This window comes from Anomalospiza imberbis, chromosome 37 (assembly GCF_031753505.1).
Source record: "Anomalospiza imberbis isolate Cuckoo-Finch-1a 21T00152 chromosome 37, ASM3175350v1, whole genome shotgun sequence".
Lineage (NCBI taxonomy): Eukaryota > Metazoa > Chordata > Aves > Passeriformes > Viduidae > Anomalospiza > Anomalospiza imberbis.
The window spans coordinates 1,006,466-1,025,282 of record NC_089717.1 but is presented as its reverse complement, the minus strand read 5'-3'; the positions used below and the strand labels follow the sequence as shown (position 1 = coordinate 1,025,282).

General features: G+C 47.5%; 2 protein-coding genes and 1 pseudogene across 2 annotated transcripts in view; 2 read left to right on the top strand and 1 right to left on the bottom strand.

Annotated features, from left to right (window-relative positions):
• The window catches only part of LOC137464127 (zinc finger protein 850-like), a 263,388-nt gene that overhangs the window by 127,671 nt on the left and 116,900 nt on the right, over window positions 1-18,817 (top strand). The window contains exon 5 of the mRNA XM_068175447.1: window positions 7,792-7,800. Coding sequence (XP_068031548.1) covers window positions 7,792-7,800 — 9 coding nt within the window. The remainder of the gene's footprint in view (window positions 1-7,791; window positions 7,801-18,817) is intronic.
• Window positions 1-18,817, bottom strand: part of LOC137464121 (zinc finger protein 850-like) — a 242,347-nt pseudogene that overhangs the window by 149,045 nt on the left and 74,485 nt on the right.
• LOC137464181 (uncharacterized) lies at window positions 10,681-17,046 on the top strand. Its single transcript, XM_068175499.1, has 5 exons — window positions 10,681-10,693; window positions 12,558-13,214; window positions 13,281-13,381; window positions 15,881-15,939; window positions 17,019-17,046. The coding sequence occupies exons 1-5, from the start codon at window positions 10,681-10,683 to the stop codon at window positions 17,044-17,046; spliced, it is 858 nt and encodes a 285-aa protein (XP_068031600.1).

Genomic DNA, 18,817 nt, shown 5'->3' with positions numbered 1-18,817 from the left:
CCTTTTTCCCTGGTCCTGATGGCTGTGTGTGTAGTAAGTAGGACTTGAAATGGTCCTTCAAATCGGGGGTTAAGAGGTGCAGTAGTCCAAGATTTAATTAAAACCCAATCTCCGGGACTGAAATGATGGGTGCTTATTTCTAAAGGAGGAGTCTGGGGGAGATATCCCTTTTTTCTGAGTTCCTCTAGCGTTTTTATGATGGTTTCTAGATATTTCCGAGATGCTTCTTCTCCCTCTACATATTGTGCAGTACTGTAAGGGGAGATTAGAAATGGGAGACCAAACAACATCTCATAGGGAGACACTCCCAAGTCTGCTCTAGGTCGAGTTCTGATCCTAAGTAAAGCAAGGGGGAGACACTTCACCCAGTCCAATCCTGTTTCTAAAATTAATTTTGTGAGCACTGTCTTGATGGTTTTGTTCATCCTCTCTACCCTGCCGGAGCTCTGAGGATGCCATGGAGTATGTAATCTCCATTTTATTCCCAGGGCTTCAGTAGTGTCATGCAAAACTCGAGCTGTGAAATGTGGACCTTGATCAGAATCAATATTATTGACTAGCCCATACCGGGGGATAACATTCTCTAATAAAATTTTTACTACTGTCCCCGAGGTCTCATTTCGGGTGGGGAAAGCTTCTGGCCAATGAGTTAGGTGATCTACGATCACCAGGAGATGTTTATATCCCCTCGCTGGGGGCATTTCTGTAAAGTCAATTTGCACATTTTGGAATGGTCTCTCAGCTAATTTTCTTCCTCCCGGTATAGGTCTTCTCATCACTTTTTGATTTACCTTTTGACATGTGATACAACCCTGTGTGATCGCCCTTGCTATATCATATATCCCTATACAAACATAGTCCCTCAAGAAGTGATCACACAGCCCTTGTGTCCCCCAGTGAGTAAGCTGATGTATCTCGGTTAGAACTCTCCGTGCTAGGGCTTTACAAATAAACTGTCTCCCGTCTGGGAGAATCCACTCCCCTTGGGGCCCTTGTTGCAGTTTTAATTCTTGTATAACTTTTTGTTCCCGTTCTGAAAATACCAGATGTTCTTTTAAGATATCCCCTTCCCCATTTTTGTTAGTAGCATCTGTTAATTTCAGGACTCTGATTGGTTCTTTTGGGTCTTGGGCTGCTTCTTTAGCTACTAGATCAGCTGCCCGATTCCCCCTCACTTCTAGAGTATTACCTTTCTGCTGCCCCCTCACATGTACTACTGCAATTTCTTCAGGTTTTAGTAACGCCTCCAAAACAGACTTAATCATCTCTCTATGGGCTAAGTCTTTGCCCTTAGAATTCAGGTAACCTCTTTCTTCCCAGATTTTACCAAAGGTGTGAACAATGCCAAAGGCATATCGAGAATCAGTGTAAATTGTTCCACATTTTTGATCCAAAAGTTCTAATCCTCGCTTCAGAGCATACACCTCACACAATTGGGCAGACCAATGTGCTGGCAATTTTCCTTTTTCTTGGACTTCTAGATTCTCTTCATCAGAGGCTTTTATCACTGAATATCCTGACATCCGCCTCCCGTCCACTATTTTTGATGACCCGTCACAAAAATATCTTTCTCCGTGTCCTAAGGGTGTATCTCCTAAATCCATTCTGACTTTTGTCTGCAAACTAATAGCTTCCACACAACAATGTTCTAAACTGGGGGCAGGTCCTCCAGATAGAAATTGGGCGGGATTCACTAGCCCGGTTGTGACCAATTCCAAGTGGTCTGAGTTCATCAGCATTATTTCATACTTCAGTACTCGGGCATCGGAGAGCCATTTGTGTGCCCCCTGACTGAGGATGCCCTTAATGTCATGTGGGGTATATACTCTGATTTTTCCTTGAAATGTCAATTTTTGAGCCTCTTCAACTATAAGAGCTGATGCTGCTATCGCCTGGAGGCATGTTGGCCATCCTCTGGCTACCGGATCTAGAAGTTTTGATAAATATGCAATGGGTTTTTTGTGATTTGCCCATTCTTGAGTTAAAACCCCGTATGCTACCCCTTCTTCGGCATTAACAAATAGATGGAATTCCTTTTTTAAATCTGGCAACCCCAGGACTGGTGCCGATATAAGTGCCCTCTTGAGTTTCTCTAATCTCTCCTCATCTTCTTTTGTCCATTCTATTGGATCTGGAAGAACCAGTTTTTCATATAAAAATTTAACGTTCTGAGTGTAATTTTCCAACCATAATTTACAATAGCCAAATAAACCTAATAATTTCCTGATGTCTCTTTTGGTTCTTGGGGCCGGAATGGATATAATTCCTGAGATCCTCTCAGGATTCAACTTTTTGTACCCATGTCCAATCATGTGTCCTAGGTATATTACCTGCGGTTCCACAAACTGTAATTTATCCTTTGATACTTTTAGCCCAATTGTCCCTAAATAGTTCAATAATTTTATGCTGGTTCTTCGGACTAGCTCCTGGTCCTTTCCTGAGATTAAGAGATCATCTACATACTGAAGTACTTGTATTCCTTCTTCGGGGGTGAATGCCTCTAATACTTTCTCAAGAGCTTGCCCAAAAAGGTTAGGAGACTCACAGAAGCCCTGTGGTAACCGGGTCCACCTTAGCTGCATCCTCCTATTCCCCTCAGGATTTTCCCACTGAAAGGCAAACCAGTCCCGACATTCTGGAGCTAATGGACAGGCCCAGAACGCATCCTTCAAATCTATAGTTGTGAACCATGCATGATAATGAGGGATTTTGCTTAGAAGGGTATAAGGATCTGGCACAGTAGGATGTCTTGCTATGGTTCTTTTGTTAACCTCTCGGAGGTCTTGTACTAAACGATATTTTCCTTCAGCCTTCCGGATTGCCAAAATCGGGGTATTATGTGGTGACATACACTGTTCTAGAATGCCCTCGCTTAACAAAGATTGGATAATGGGCTCTAAACCTCTTCTGTTCCCTAGGGACAATGGGTATTGTTTGACCTGTATAGGAGGTCCCTCTGTCATCTGTACCTTCAAAGGAGGAATATCCAACCGCCCATATTTTCCTTTTCCAGCCCAAACTTCTTGACTTATTTCCCCTAAATCTATCTCAGTCAATCTCAGCATTTTAACCACCATTCTTCCTCCTTGAGGAATTATTCCTATCCCTAACTGGACTTGGAGGTCTCTACCTAACAAATTTGTATCTAGATCAGGGAGGTAAACCAAGTCTACTTGACTAGCCCGAGAATTTCCTTTTATTAATATTTTTTCCAAAACTGGTGCTGAAAAGGGTCTGCCCTCTGCGCCTACAACTTCACAAATCTTATCTCCCATTGTTACTCCCAATGGAACTTTATTAATACTTGAACGATCTGCTCCAGTATCCACTAAAAATTCAAACTCTTGAAAATGGGGACCTACTTCCAAAATTATCAAGGGCTCAATAGAATGGTACATGAGGTCCCCTAACACATAGAGCCCCTGACACCCCTAATCCTGCCCTCCTAATATTCTTTCAAGGGCCTCCTGCTCTCTCATGATGGCTTCATCTCTAGAGGCCTTCTGACAATCTCTCTTAAAATGTCCTACCTCTCCACAATAATAACATTTTGAATCCCCAGGCCGCTGGGGCCTCTTTCGCCAAGCCGCTTCAGGAGCTTTATTAAAGGGTGCCTTCCCACTAGGTGGATTGGGATTCTCCTTCCCTTCAGCTATTTCTTTCCCTGCCCTTACACTTTCTCTTGCCACTGCAATCATCATACGTGCCTTATTTTTGGCTTTCTCTTCTTCTCTACGCAAATACACTCTTAACGCCTCTCTTAGCAAATCATTGATTCCTTTTTCCTGCCAGTCCTCCAGCCTTTCTAACTTTCTTCTAATGTCTGGCCATGCCTTGGATACAAATTGAACCTTTAGCAAGACTTGTCCCTCCTGGCTCTCAGGATCTATATTCGAGTACTGCTGGAAGTTCTTTTTCAGTCGGCTTAACCAAGCAGCGGGTGTCTCATCCTTCTCCTGACAACAATCAAAAGCCAACTTGGAGTTGGTTCCTTTAGGAACTGCCTCTCTTATCCCTCTGATTATCAGAGTCCGGTACTCCTCCATATTCCTTCTATCTTGCGCCTGATTGGGGTTCCAGCCTGGATCTCCTACAGGTAACTTACGGTCTGCAGGAACCCCGGTTTGATTTTCTCTATCCCAAATTTTTATGGCAGCAGCTCGAATCAACTTCACTTCCTCAGGATTAAATAATATTTTTAAAATGGAGGTGAGCTCTCCCCAAGTATAAATATTAGGGCCGAGAAACTGGTCAAGTTGTTGTGATACCCCTACTGGGTCCTCAACTAGGCTACCCATTTCTTTCTTAAAGCTTCTTACCTCTGAGGAGGTAAGGGGTGCATTTACGTATCCTAACCCACCGAAAACTCCTCCCATAGGTACTTCTCTTAAAGGGAATAACCGATCTGCTCGCATAGCCCTGGATCTTGTATTACAATAGGGACCCTCATCTAATCTCTCCCGAGGGGTCTCATTGTGGGGTTGGGGAAGTTGCAAATGCTCAGCTTCAATAGAATTATTTCCTGAGGTCTGAGGTTCTCCGGTCTGGGGTTCTCCCCACTGAAGAGGAGGCTTAGGAACTTTCTTTGGTGAAGGAGACATGAACATAGGGGTAGCAATTTTTGCTAACGGGTGTTCAGAATAAACTGAAGAACTCAGGGTATATGAGGAAGAAGTAGGGGTAGAAAAAGAATCAGGGAGTTGGGATGGATCAGAGATTGGAATCTGTAACTGGAAGGCTTGAGACAGGTTACTGGGAGCAGTAGGGACAGGGGTCTGTGGGGATAACTGACTAATTGGTGGAGATAAGGGAGAAGGTTCCTGAGAAGGAGAAGAGAGTGTTGGAACAGGAGATTGTGGAAGGGAAGTTTGAGAAGTAGAAGAGGTTGTTAAGGGGGATATAGCAGACAAAGAACTGGTAGGTTGGGGCAGAGGAGCTTGAGGCATGGAAGTAGGATCTGGTGAAGAGGAAGGTAAGGGAAGGAGGGTTGGAGGAGGAGGAAGAGGTATAGAAGTAAAATTTGGCGGAGGGGGTAAGGGAATGGGAATTGGTGGCGGTGGTAAGGGTTCTGGAAGAACTATAGGACGAAGAGGAGGAGGCAGATGATCTAGGGGATCCCATGGTTTACTCCTTTCTTTCTGTTCCCTGTCTGGCTCCTCCTTGCATTCTTTTAACTTGCAGATCTTAACTGACTTCCTTCCAAATTTTTCCTGCCCCCAACAGGCAGCGTATACTAGTTGTTCTTCATCTGGTTCAGGCTGACTACGTAAGCTCTGCATTAAACAAGCGCACATCCAATTGTCCTCGGACCCAAACCATGGCCATTCAATGTCTAGCTTCGGCCATACTTCCATACAAAAGTGGATCATCTTAATCTTGTCTAAATCCCGGGTTACCTCATTCATTGCCCATCCATCTAACATTCTTCCAAGGGGGCTGGTTGGAGGAATGTTCTTAATTCTTTTGGCCTTCCTACCACGGGAACTTCTTTTACTAATGCATTGACCCATTCTGAGGGTATCACACAAAACACTGTCTAACAACACAAAGTAAACTAAAATTAGTCTCTCTGAAAACCTGATTCAACAAATTACTAGAACAAAACAATACTGCAGTCCCCCTCAATCCTTATTGCGCTCGACTCACACTCCCCCAAGGTCCCGAGCGCCCGGGTTAGCCCGAGGCTTGCAGGTCAACACACTAACACACTGTCCTCCACCTGCCCGAAGGAACACGTTACACACACATACATCCCCAGGTGCCTAAGTGCCTAGACCCTAACCTGAGGTCTGCAGGTCAACTCACCGCCACTTAAAACCCTTCCACCTGCCCAGAGGGTTGAACGAACTAACTCAAGGTCTGCAGGTCAACTCACCGTTACTTAAAACCCTTCCACCTGCCCAGAGGGTTGAACAAACTAACTCAAGGTCTGCAGGTCAACTCACCGTTACTTAAAACCCTTCCACCTGCCCAGAGGGTTGAACAAACTAACTCAAGGTCTGCAGGTCAACTCACCGTTACTTAAAACCCTTCCACCTGCCCAGAGGGTTGAACAAACTAATACAAGAGGATAAGGGAACCACTCTAAATAAAAATAAAACCTAGGGGTCCCTCCCCACACCTCCTCTCGGTTGGGTCCCAACGGCCACCCCTAGGGCGGGGAAGTTTTGGAGTGAGGTTCTAACGGGCTAATCCCTCCCCCAGTCCTCAACTCTCCCTTTATCCCAGAGACCCAGAGCCCGGTCCCAACGGGGCAGCGCTATCCCCTTCCAGCACTCCTGGGTCCTGACCTAGAGGTCGGGTCCTAGTAGAGATTGCGGGAGCCTTCCCTGGCCTCTACTCCCCCCCCCGTACCTCTTGTGAGGCTAGGTCCTAGCGGGGCCCGGGTCGTCCCTCCCTTCACCTCACACCTTAATCAGGGGAAGCTAGGCAGCTATCCCCTGAGGGAGGCGTCTCACTCGCTTCACTGGGCCCGGATCGGGCCTCTCTCGCTTCCCCCCGTTCCCGGCCGGCCCCCTCGCGGGAGTCCGAAACCGCGGTACTAGGGGGTCCTCACTCGCCCCGGGGGTCCGAGCTGCCAGCCCCCGTCTCACTCATACACACTCACTCGCCTCCCGTATCCCGCCGCCGGAGGTCTTACCAATCTGGCGCTCTGTGACCGTCGACTCTCCCCGAAGGCCGTCTTCTCCGTCCGGATGTGGCCAGCTGTCCCTCGAAGGTCCAAGGCGGATGGCCAGTCCTCCAAGGTCCTTGTGGGCGTGGCCGATCCCGGACGAGCCCCCAATTGACGTAAACAAAATGGCCAGGAGACCTTGTGCTCCTTTCTTGATAAGGCCTTTATTAAAAGATAGCCTAAGGGGCGGGGGTACGGGGTTCGCGACGCCGCCGCTACTCCCAGGTGAGTCGACGTCCCAGAGGAGGGGTAGACGATCCTGTCGATTACGGCAGAATCGGAGTCTTCACCCTCAGGGGATACGTCCAGAGACTCGCTTATGGCTCGTTGGTCTAAAGGGGGTGAGTCTGTTCAAGCTTCTCTCAAGTCATGGCGACCGGCTCCAGGGGTGCCGAAGGCCAGCTCTGATTCCCTGACATCTCCCTGTCCTGGAGATGTTGATTGTTGGGCTGTCCTTGCTTTTGTTCACGGTCTCGGTCCAGTTTTAGCCCTCGGCTGGAGTCCGGCCATTAACATGCAGCACATGCCAAGCCTTCTGGGAACCAGGAAGTCACCTCAGGGAGCAGCGGCCGAACTACCCGACGCCACGAAGGGGATATAACCGGAGTGGGGACCGAACACAAGGGCAGACACTCCAAGTAGGAGTTACACAAACAGGGGTGAAATTAGCGAACTGTGGAACAAGCAGACGAATGATTTTAAACTGTGAAATAAACAGAACAATGGTCAAACAGTTAAACGTACACCTCAACGGTCAAACCTCAAATTTATTCCTAACATGAGGGACAGCAGGATGGCGCCCCAGTGTCTGGAGGTGTTTGGAGCTCTCCTGACTTCTCACTTGATCCTGCACCAGCACAACACCTGGGCCTGCTTGTGCAGAAGTAACTGCCGTGCACTTACCCTTGGCCAATCTGCTCCACTTCCAGGTATTTCTCGGCAGGCTCCGCCAGGCTCACGGTGTTCCCTGAAAGAAACCACGTGGAAGACGCTCCCTCCCAGAGTGAGACCCCGCCTTGCAGCAGAGCCAGAATGCAGCCCCCCTCCCTGGGGCCGTCAGCCCCTTGGTCTCAGCTGGGGAAGGACAAGAAATGACCCTGGCACATTCAGCTGCAGAGCAGCACTGGGTGCAGCTGATGCCGAGACACACACACAGCACCCTGCTCTGGCACACAGGAACAGAGCAGACGTACTCAGCTGCATCAGGCACCACTCCCCTCTCCCCTCTGGCTGCAGGGCTGTGCTGCTGTCAGAATGTTCAGCCCAGGATCCCACAGCCGAGGGAGGTTCAGTGTCCTCTTCCCAAGCACAGGGAGCTTCTCCGTCCTCTTCCCAAAACGCTGCAGGTTCGCCATCATCTTTCCAAGCCAGGGGACGTTCACTGTCCGCTTCCCATGCTGGGAGAAGTTCAGCCTCCTCTTCCCAAGACACAGGATATCCTCTGTCCTCGTCCCACGCCAGGAGATGTCCACTGTCCTTGTTCCACACCGCGGGAGCCTCGCCGTTGTGTTCCCACAGCACGGGATGTTCGCCCTCGTCTCCCAGAGCAGCGGGAAGTTCATTGTCATATCGCGGCACTGAGGGATGTTCACCATCGTCCCCCGGAACAGCGGGAAGCTCACTGCTGCCTTCCTCCTCTTTGGGCTCCTCTTTGGAAGCAGAGGGAGCCAGAGGAGGTGCTGGTGCCGCTTTTGTGCCCTGTGGACAGATGGCAGCGTGAGGGACGGGAAGTTCTGCATCAGTTATCACCTTATTTCCCCTCAGCTGCACATCCAGCTGCACTAAGCAGAAATTGGGTTTGGAGCTGTTCAAACTAACAATGGGCTAAAGTCCACATTGCCCCTTATTGTTGGGAATTCCATATTCCACCGTGGCTAGAGCCAGCAAGCAATGCTCTGCCTGCAAAACCAGACCTGCAGCTCTTCAAAAGCTCTTCAGCAGAAAAGGAGAAAACTCCCAGGGATCCCTTTGCTGCTGCAAGGACACTGGCAGGAACTTTCCTTCAGCCTCCCAGGCTGGCACTCGGCTGCCACATGCCGAGCTCACAGCTTGCTGCACAATTCCAAACACCAAAGGTTCCTTTCCCACTCACCGAAGGAGGAGCTGCTCGGGATCCACTCATGAGGTGCCCTGCAACGGGAGAGGGAACATGAACCAGATGCTGTCAGGAAAAAAACTGCCTGTGGTGGGAAATGCCCCGGAGCAAGGCAACCCCGAGAGAGCATTTTGCTTTCACAGCGTCCCTCCAGGAGCCACAGTCCCTTCACACAGCAAGAGAACAGCACAAAATACTGGGCTGGGTCAGCTCTTGGCTGGACAGGCAGTTCCAGGCTCTGCTGCCACAGACTCCTCTCTTGAGGGAACAGAACCCCCCAGGGCTCATTGCAAGTGCTGTGCACACCCCGCTGGCTGCAGACACCCCCTTTTCCAGCTGCAGCTGCTGCCAGGAGCTCTCCCAAAGCAATGGTGTCTTCATGGCAATTTGGTTACAAAGTCAGCTCAGGCCCAGAGGAAGAACAGCAAGCACACAGCAAGCCCAAAGCCACAGCACCGAGGGAAAACCTTGACTTACGTGCCAAGTGGGTTAAAAAATACCCCGCATACGCCACAGAGTACAGCGTGCAAACTGCAGCAGCCACGTGCTGGATCATTTTGGCTGCGCTGCACACGTCTGCAGACTGTAGCCCTGCAAGCACAGAAGGACACCCGTCAGGGCTGGGCTGGCTGCTGAGAATGCCTCGGGCAGGAGGATCCTCCGGCAACGAGCAGTGCCCAGAGCCACTCTGGACACTGAGGCCTCCGTGTGCCACAGCAACGGGAACACCTCGGGGACGTGGCAGTGCTCCTGTGACATCACAGCAGCAGCTCACGCAGAAACCGCCTGGAAGGTTCTCCTGTGTCACAAAGGAGCACAAAGAGCCCTCCCAGGGCACAGCCTGTTGCCCAAAGGATCCAGGAGGAGCTCTGAAAATGCAGCAAACAAGGACACCCCATAGCCCAGCCTGAACACTGAGGAGGAACAAGGACGGCACCAAAGCAGAGCAAACATGACCTTTAGTCACTGACACTTCTGGCTAAAACCAGCAAGCCGTGTTCCATCTGGGATCTTTGTTCTCGTTCTAAAAACAAGCAAGGTTCTCCACTCTAAATATAGAGAAGGCAGGAACTGGGGAGGAGGTGGGATGAGGAAGGAGGAGGAGGAGGGAGAGAGGAAGAGGAGGAGCAGGAAGAGGAGGAGCAGGAGCAGGAAAAGGAGGAGAAACAGGAGGTTCCAGTGCCCCCCGTGGCCGCAGCACCCTTGACCCCGGGACCATCGCCTCCAGCTCATCCTGCATGTGGGAGGGGAGGGGGAGCTCATCCCAAATCTATCAGGGGGTCCCTGAGAGCGTTTTTTTATTGGGGTGTGTTTGGAGCTTGCAGATTGTGGAATTGAGCCCCAAATATCGTCTGGGAGGCCCAAATAGACCGTGGGAGTTTTATTTCTCTGTGTGTGTGTGTGTGTGTGTAGGTTTGGATCTTGCAGGACCCCAGAGCTGAGCCCCTTGGGGGGATCTTTGGGAGTCCACGTGGCCATTGCCCAGGGCCACCAGGGGGAGGACATTGGTCCTGGGGACCCCCGGGGGAGCAGAGAAGGGGCAACCCCTGCGACCCCCGGAATGGAGAGAGAAGAGAGGGGTGATCCTGGAGCTGGGGGAACCCCGGCTGGCTGGAAAGTGGGGGAGCCTGGAGAGGAGGGACCCCTGGGACCCCTGGGATATCAAAGTAGAGCATCAAGGCAGAAGGGACCCCATGGACCCCCAAAAGACCCTGGATCATCCCTAAGCAGGACGCCAAAGAAGGGGGAACCCCTGGAGCCATTGGACCCCCATCATCCCAGGGAAAGGAAACCTCTGGAACGCCAAAAGTGGAGAGATCAGAGATAGGGAACTCCTGGGAGAGTTGTTTTGGGCTGAACCTTGATATAGTGGAGATTTCCATGGACACAAGACTCCTGCTGAGTTCCAGGGATGGTCTTGGGCAGTGAGGAGCCTCTACTCCAAGGCGCTCCCACCTTGGTTTTCCCCAAAGCAGGATTTGTCATTCCCTGGGTGTGGCTGGATGGAGGAGGAGGAAAAGCCTCGGAGATCCTGCTGGAGGAGTCGATGAGCCATCGGTTGTGTGGCAGAGCCTCGACAATCGGTGCCCAAAAGTGCTCGGAGCCAATGAGAGCGTGCGGCGCTGCTGAGCCCGCACTGCTCCGGACTGGTGCTGCCAGCGCAGCGCGGCCGCTCTGGGGCTGGTGCTTGTAAGAGCCCGTCTGAAGCCCCTTGTTCTCCATTCTGCCTTCAGATTGCCACGAGAAAGAATCGCTTCCCCCACTGCAGTTCCGACTTAGAACAGGACACAGTGCAGGTGGAACAACTGAACCATCATTCTAGCTGTTCCGAACAAGGCCTGGCAAGAACTTGGCAAGGAGTTGGCAAGGACTTGGCAAAGACCTGACATGGACCCAGCACGGGACAGCCTGATGCGCGGCCTGCTTCTAAACTCCGTTCTTAAGCCGAAGGAACTTTTGGGGGGACTCCCGTGGTCCTTCATTGAAGACCCCTCATCTGCCTCGTTACCACTGTGACAAATAAAGAATGAGAACCCTCCTCCCAAGGACTGAGACTGAGACCCCTACTAAAGGGAGGAGGGGAATTTGGTGGTCTGACCACTAATGACATGACCTGTTTCCCTTCAGTAATTTCAATGGACTTATTCTTTATTGTATTCGCCTTGCTTTGATGGTTTCTGTGGACTCACCTGTTCCCTCGTGGCGATTACAATGGACTTTCATTGTTACACTTGTTCCCCCCTCTTTCCTCTGTGGACTATAACTGGACCCCCGAGTCGACCAGAACTTCAGAGACTCCCCCGACACGACAGACGGATCCCCATCGTCCGGACCACTGAGGATCTCGCCTGTGTTGGTAGCTATTCCCATCCCCCTCTTCTCTCTCTCTCTCTCTCTATTATTTTATCTCCTTTCTGATCCCCACTATCGCATATACTGTTTTGGCCCCTAATAAAGGTGCATTTGTTGTGATTAACTGATAGTCCCTTGTTGTTTGCCTTTTTGTACTTTTGGGATCGGTGAAAAGAACCATCACGACACCCCGCAAAAAGCGGATCGTGACATTAAATTGGCGTCACGGACAGGATTTCTGTCTAGACAGGAGGGTTGCAAATGAAAAAGCACCCACACTGTCTTTGGAAATTCACATAAGATCCCTTAGTGCAAAAGGTGGGACACTGTTGTTTTGTTGTTGTTGTTTTATTATTGTTGTTGTGTGTATCTGGTCTGGGAAGGAAGGGACAACTTGAAGAAACTAAGCAGAGCCTCCCAGGCACATTATTGTCCCTTCACCCACCCAGGGAAGCGAAGGGCGACACAGCGAGGGCTGTGTGGTTTGTGGAACTTAAGTTTGTACCTCCCTGTTGTGGTTTTGGTCCCTTCACAAAATGAGTGATAACCTTAATGATAAAGCTAAAGTTGGGCTTTATGCTCTACTAGCTAAATATAATGCCAAACCTTCTCCGGGAGGAGAGGAATGGGCACAAAATAATTGGTTTAATTTGGATAATGTGGTTGATAGAGTGTGTTCTTTACAACATGGTACAAAGTTCAAACTGGGCAAGAATAAAACCATCTTATGCTCAGTTTTGGGAGCTTGTCTTACGGCAGCCGTAGAAACTCGCTCACAACGAAGAAGTGAGCAAGAAATAATAATAGACTCCCTTCAAAATTTAGTAGAAATTTTACAAAAACAGTTATATGAAGCAAGAAATGTGACTTATGCATTGCAAGCTGCCTTAACAGAAGAACATGTTAACAAATCACACAATGCTGATTCCCCTACAGAAACAGAGGAGAAGGAAACTACTCACATTAGACAGATTTACCCCCAAAAGGAACTTGAAGCAGCAAATAATTGTGGGGAACATTGCTGCCATCACTTGAGACCCCTAATTAAAACAGAGTATAATTATCTCAGTGATGATGATCTCGAACCTCACATCACAACCAAACACATACCATACACTGCCACTGAGTTAGCTAAGCTTAAAAAGGAATACGGACGCCTCCCACACGAATCAGAAACAGAATATGTTTTCCGGGTGTCCCTCACTGGTGGTGATCAAATTAAATTAACTGAACAAGAAGCCAGTGGGTATTGGGGACATGTTGTCTTCCTAACAACGGGAGATAAACGTGACACATGGTCCCTGACACAGCGTGCGGCTTTTTGGGCCGGGGGAACGAGCCCCTTAGAAAGGGGAGATCCCATAGCTATAATTAGTACCCCTGACCAACTCTTAGAAAGTGTGCATAAAGCCGCTTGCCTGCAAATGATTCATGAGAAGAAGTTAATTCCTGTCTTTGAATCCCCAATGCAATTACCTGTGAAGCCCGAAATAATGACCCCTTTAATTCGTGAGCTTCCAGAAACTACTGCCATTACCTTACAAAAAACTATTATGACATTAAGCCCTGTGGAAAGACTGGACAGATTCCTGGGTAATCCCACTGATTGCACTGGATCTACTGATCCCAACTTTACCCCATCCCATTCATCCTTACAAGCCGCAGCTTCAAAATGCAGCTCGCCTGCCAGTAGTCGTAAAGTCTGGACATGGGGTGAAGTTGCAGAAGATTTGATTAATTACTGTAGAAAATATGGACCAGTAAAAACCCTGGAAGAAAAACCAGAGAAAACAAAAGGAGTTCGGTCCATTGGGATTCCTTATGGTAAAAATTCAGAAAAGGGAAAATAAAGCCCTAACCGCCAGCATTGGTGGTCGTTAGGAGTCCAAAAAGGAGTCCCCAGAGATATAATCGATGGTTTGCCCCTTGATAAATTACAGAAATTAATAACTAATTGGCGCCATCGAAAATCAAATCCGCCAATCCAACCCACGGCACCCAAACCTCCTCAAAACATGGGCAAGGAGCCAACTCTTCCTCCGCCTCTCCTTCCCCTCCCTCCTCAGAACACGGGCAAGGAACCAACCCTCCCTCAGCATCTCCTCCGAAACACAGAAACAGTAACCTTTTCCCAACTCCTCTCTCAAAACCCAGTCAGCGGGCCATTTCTCTCTCAGCCCCCTCCTCAGAATTCGGGAAATGAGCTGACACAGTTTCAGGGAAACTAACTTCTCCGTCCTTTACAGGTGAGCGAAAGGACGGAGCATGGGTATACTTGAGAATGCTCACTAAAAATAAATTAGGAGATATTTTAATTACAGCTGTTACGGGTCCCAAACGTGCTCTTGTAACATTTTTGATTGACACTGGGGCACAAATTTCTGCATTAACAGAAAAAGATGCTCAGAGGAGTGGAGTTGTTCCAACTAAGAGACAATACTGTGTTCTAAATGCCCTAGGAAAGTCAGTATCTATGAATGTAGCCTTGGTCAAACTCACACTTCCTGGAGATGAGAATCAATTAGTTGTCAAAATGGTAATTGGGAACATTCCAAACAATTTACTAGGGATGGATGTTCTTGCTGGGAGACAATGGGAGGACTCAGAAGGATCTTTGTGGTGTTTTGGCGCTACACCTTTAAATATTAGGTTGCTTCAAACCGCACCTTCTCTACCATATAGTAAAATAACAAATGTAAAACAATATCCTCTACCTTCTGGAGTCAGAGAAGGTATCAAACCAGTTATACAGGATTTGCGAGATCAGGGAGTAATAATTAACACACATTCTGCTTTCAACTCGCCTGTCTGGCCAGTGCGTAAATCCAATGGGAAATGGAGGCTAACAGTTGATTTCCACAGGCTTAATGCCAACACAGACCCTCTCACAGCAGCGGTCCCGAATTTAGCCGAGTTGATAATATCTATTCAAGAAAAAGCTCATCCTATTATGGCAACTATAGATGTCAAAGACATGTTTTTTATGATACCTATACAGCCAGAAGATAGGGACCGTTTCGCTTTTACGTGGGAAAGACAGCAATACACTTTCACTAGGCTTCCCCAAGGATACAAGCATTCCCCCACTCTAGCCCACCATGCACTAGCTAAAGAAATAGAAAAGATATCCAAACCTGATGATGTAGCTGTTTACCAATACATTGATGACATTTTGGTGGGAGGGGATGAAATTGAAGCAGTAGGAGAGACTCAACAGAAAATAATCTCTCATTTAGAGAGTCTCGATTTACAGATTCCCCCGGAAAAAATTCAAAAGCCCTCCCAAGAAGTAAAGTTCTTGGGAATTTGGTGGAAAGGGGGCATGACATGTATTCCACCAGACACCTTGACTTCTTTAGATCAGATTAAAATGCCTCACACTAGAAAGGATCTCCAACAGGCTCTGGGACTATTAGTGTTCTGGAGAAAACACATTCCAGATTTCTCGATAATTGCTAGGCCCCTTTATGACTTGCTGAGGAAAGGGGTAAAATGGGATTGGACTCCTTCTCAGGAAGAAGCATTGCAATTACTGATTTTTGAGGCAACAGCTCATCAAACATTGGGTCCCATCCATCCTACAGATCCCTTTCAGGTAGAATGGGGATTCGCTGCCTCAGGGCTGTCAGTACACATATGGCAGAGGGGACCTGAGGGTCCAACAAGGCCTGTGGGCTTCTATTCTTGTGGTTTCAGAGATGCTGAGAAAAGATACACTACCTGGGAAAAGGGGCTGTTTGTGGTTAGTTTGGCTCTCATTGAAGTGGAAAAAATAGCACGTCAACAACCTATTGTGCTAAGGGGCCCCTTCAAGGTTATTAAGACAGTCACTAGTGGAACCCCCCCTCCTGACGGGGTGGCTCAGAGGGCCTCAGTTAGGAAGTGGTATGCTCAAATCGAACATTACTGTAATATTTTTACAATTACAGAAGGAGCTGTAAAAAATTTAACAATCCAAGAAACTGAGGAGTTGGATAGTGGCCAAGATAAACCAGTCTCTGTAATCAAAGTGGCCCCTCCTTTCTCTCCTGAACAATCAGCAAATTCTTGGTTTACTGATGCTTCTGCTAAAAGGGAAGGTAAAATGTGGAAGTATAAAGCAGCAGCCCTTCACATTTCCTCTGGTGAGCAAATAATTACAGAAGGCGAAGGTAGTGCACAGGTTGGGGAGCTGGTAGCTGTCTGGAGTGTTTTCCAACGAGAAGCACAAAATTCCTCTTTGGTCTGCATTTACACTGACTCTTATGCTGTATACAAAGGTTGTACTGAATGGCTTCCTTTTTGGCAGCAAAACTATTGGGAAGTCAACAGAATTCCGGTATGGCAAAAGGAAAAGTGGCAAGAAATATTAAATATTGCAAGTCAGGGGAACTTTGCAGTAGGCTGGGTGGCCTCTCATCAAACAGATGGGAATCCAGCAGGAGAATGGAATAATAAAGCTGATGAGCTAGCAAGGCTTAGTCCCCTGAAAAAGGAGCAAATTACAGAGGAATGGAATCAATTGTTAGAATGGCTGCATGTAAACAGGCAGCACACAGGTGCAAAAGATTTATACCAGGAAGCTCATGCCCGGAGTTGGCCTGTTACTAGAGAAATGTGTAAAACGTGCATATCAGCCTGTGAGCAGTGTCGCAAGCGACTGGAAAGACACCCTTTAGAAGATGACCCTTTGCATTTGAGGAAAGGCAAAGGCTTGTGGGACGCATGGCAGGTAGATTATATTGGTCCCTTTAAGAAATCAGGAGGAAAACATTTTGTGTTAGTAGGAGTAGAGATTGTGTCTGGGTTAGTTCAAGCTGATGCTTTTAAAAGAGCTACTGGGGACAATACTGTCAAAGCTTTACAGGGGTGGTTTGGAACTTTCCCAAAGCCACAGGAAATTCAGTCTGATAACGGGTCTCATTTCACTGCTAGAGTTGTACAGGACTGGGCAAAAGGTGAAGGAATCAAATGGATTTTTCACACCCCTTACTATCCTCAAGCTAACGGGATTGTAGAAAGGACTAATGGTCTTTTAAAGCGACTCTTAAAACCACAGGAAGGAAATTGGGACCTCCGATTATGGGAAGCTGTCAAAGGTGTAAATGACAGATGGGGAGTAAATGGGTGTCCCAAGATCACTGCTTTTTGTCCAACAGCTCCAAGCATCATTCCGTGCTGGAAGGACCTGACGATTCCACAAACCCTGCTCATTATCCTGGACAACCTGTTTTGGTAGACCTCCCTACAGTAGGGGAGGTACCACTTGTGTTGAAAACTCCTCTGAATAAATATGCATGGGTAGCTTCCGATGCTCTGGGAAAGGAGCACAGGATAAATACACGCTGGATAATTCCATCATTCTAACCTTTTCTGCCATATAGTGGCAGAACTTTTCTGTTGTGTTTACCTTTACAGAAGAACCTCGAGGGACAACATCATCTGAGCCATGATAAAATTGGTGATACTTTTCTGCATCTTACCACAACTCTCTGGCCAGAACCCTGCTGAGTGGCCGTGGTCTGAAGCTACCATCGAGCACACTAATGCCCTAGGATCATATCCTAAAGGTCGTCACCCGAGTCTGGCAACTATTGTGCTACATAACTCTAAGGTATATCGTCCAAATGAGTGGGGATGGGATCAGAAGGAATGGACCAGAACCCTAACTGGAACGATTGGTGAGACTATTGTGGTAGCATGCAGAAAAGTGGAAGGATCTCTACATGAGAAAGCTTCCTCTATCACAATTGCCGGAAATTTTATGGAGCCAGGAGGAAAAAATTATTTGAAAATCCCTTCAGCAAAATTATGCCCTACCAAGAAATGGGAGTGTGCCAAAATATTTCCCCTTACCCTATGCTGCCGTCAAGAATATATTGGTAATTATACCGCAGTTCGCCGAACTAACAATATTGCAATTACAAAAGACTGCAAAAATGAATCTGTTGATTGCTGGTATAGCTTTACTTTAGCTAAAACCACTTATGTGACATGTAGCTGGCAAAACAACTTGACTAACCCATTTAGTTTGCAAGGCCTGGTTTACAAATTTAAGATTAATGCTACAACCAATAATAATATAATAGTCATACCCCAATGGACGGAAAGCCCCTTTACCGAAGGACCTTGGTCCCAAGCTTTTGTTTATTTTTCCGGATACATGGGAAATGTAAAAGATTTAAATCTAATAACTCTTGTCATGCATAATAATCACATATACACCAGGCAAGAATGGAAAGAATACAAAACCTGGCAGCTTCAAGGGATAATGGGGGAGAAAATTAGCATAGGATGCCGAATGGTTAACAAAACTGCTTATAGTAAGGCAACCTCAATCAGTGTTCAAATAGGTCAAACAGACAAGCAGGAAAAAGTCTGCACGCACCCAAGCATACAGGATTGTTGGCACAATTTTACATTAACACAGACTGCAGAAGTGGTTTGCTTATGGGGAAAAAACACCGAAGGGCTTTCTTTTAAGTTCATAATAAATGCTGTAGCCCAATCCACTACGGTTTATACCACCACCACCACCACCACTCGAGCTCAACCACCAGTTATGCTTACCCCGAAAATTTTTGAAGTTGGACCATATATAATCGGGAAAACCGGCCAACAACAGATATTATTTAATCCGGCATGGTCTCTTAAACAAGTTAAATTGCTGATGCAAAATAATGTCTCAGAAATACAACCAGCTTGTTCACCCTTTTTGCAAACCTCTTTTCAGGGCTGGACAACCTGGCTGCGACAGTGGAACCCTCCTAAAAACCGGGTGCCAAGAGACATAACTGGTGTTGTGGGAACGGGACTGGGAATCCTAAATAGTATAGATTCAGAAGTATTAATGAATAAACTGACTTCTACGACTAAAGATTTAACCAAAATACAACAACCACTGCAATCGTCCTTATCGGCCTTGGGAACACATCAGTGGTTGCTATCAAATATTTTACCAAATTGGGAAAAGATAAATGTGAATGATAGCAAATTGATAATTGATGCACTTAATGCCACACAAAGCAATGTTTCCTTAGCTCTTAGCTGTATCCAGGCTCAATTATGGATGCAGTCAGTTGCTGCCTCAATTATAAGAGAAGGTGAAGAAGGCACTTTTCCTACTGAAATTAGGAAAATAGTCTGGGACAGTGCCACTGATTTTGAAAGGGATTTCCAATCCTGGTGGAATTTAGTGAATTTTACTTATAACCCCA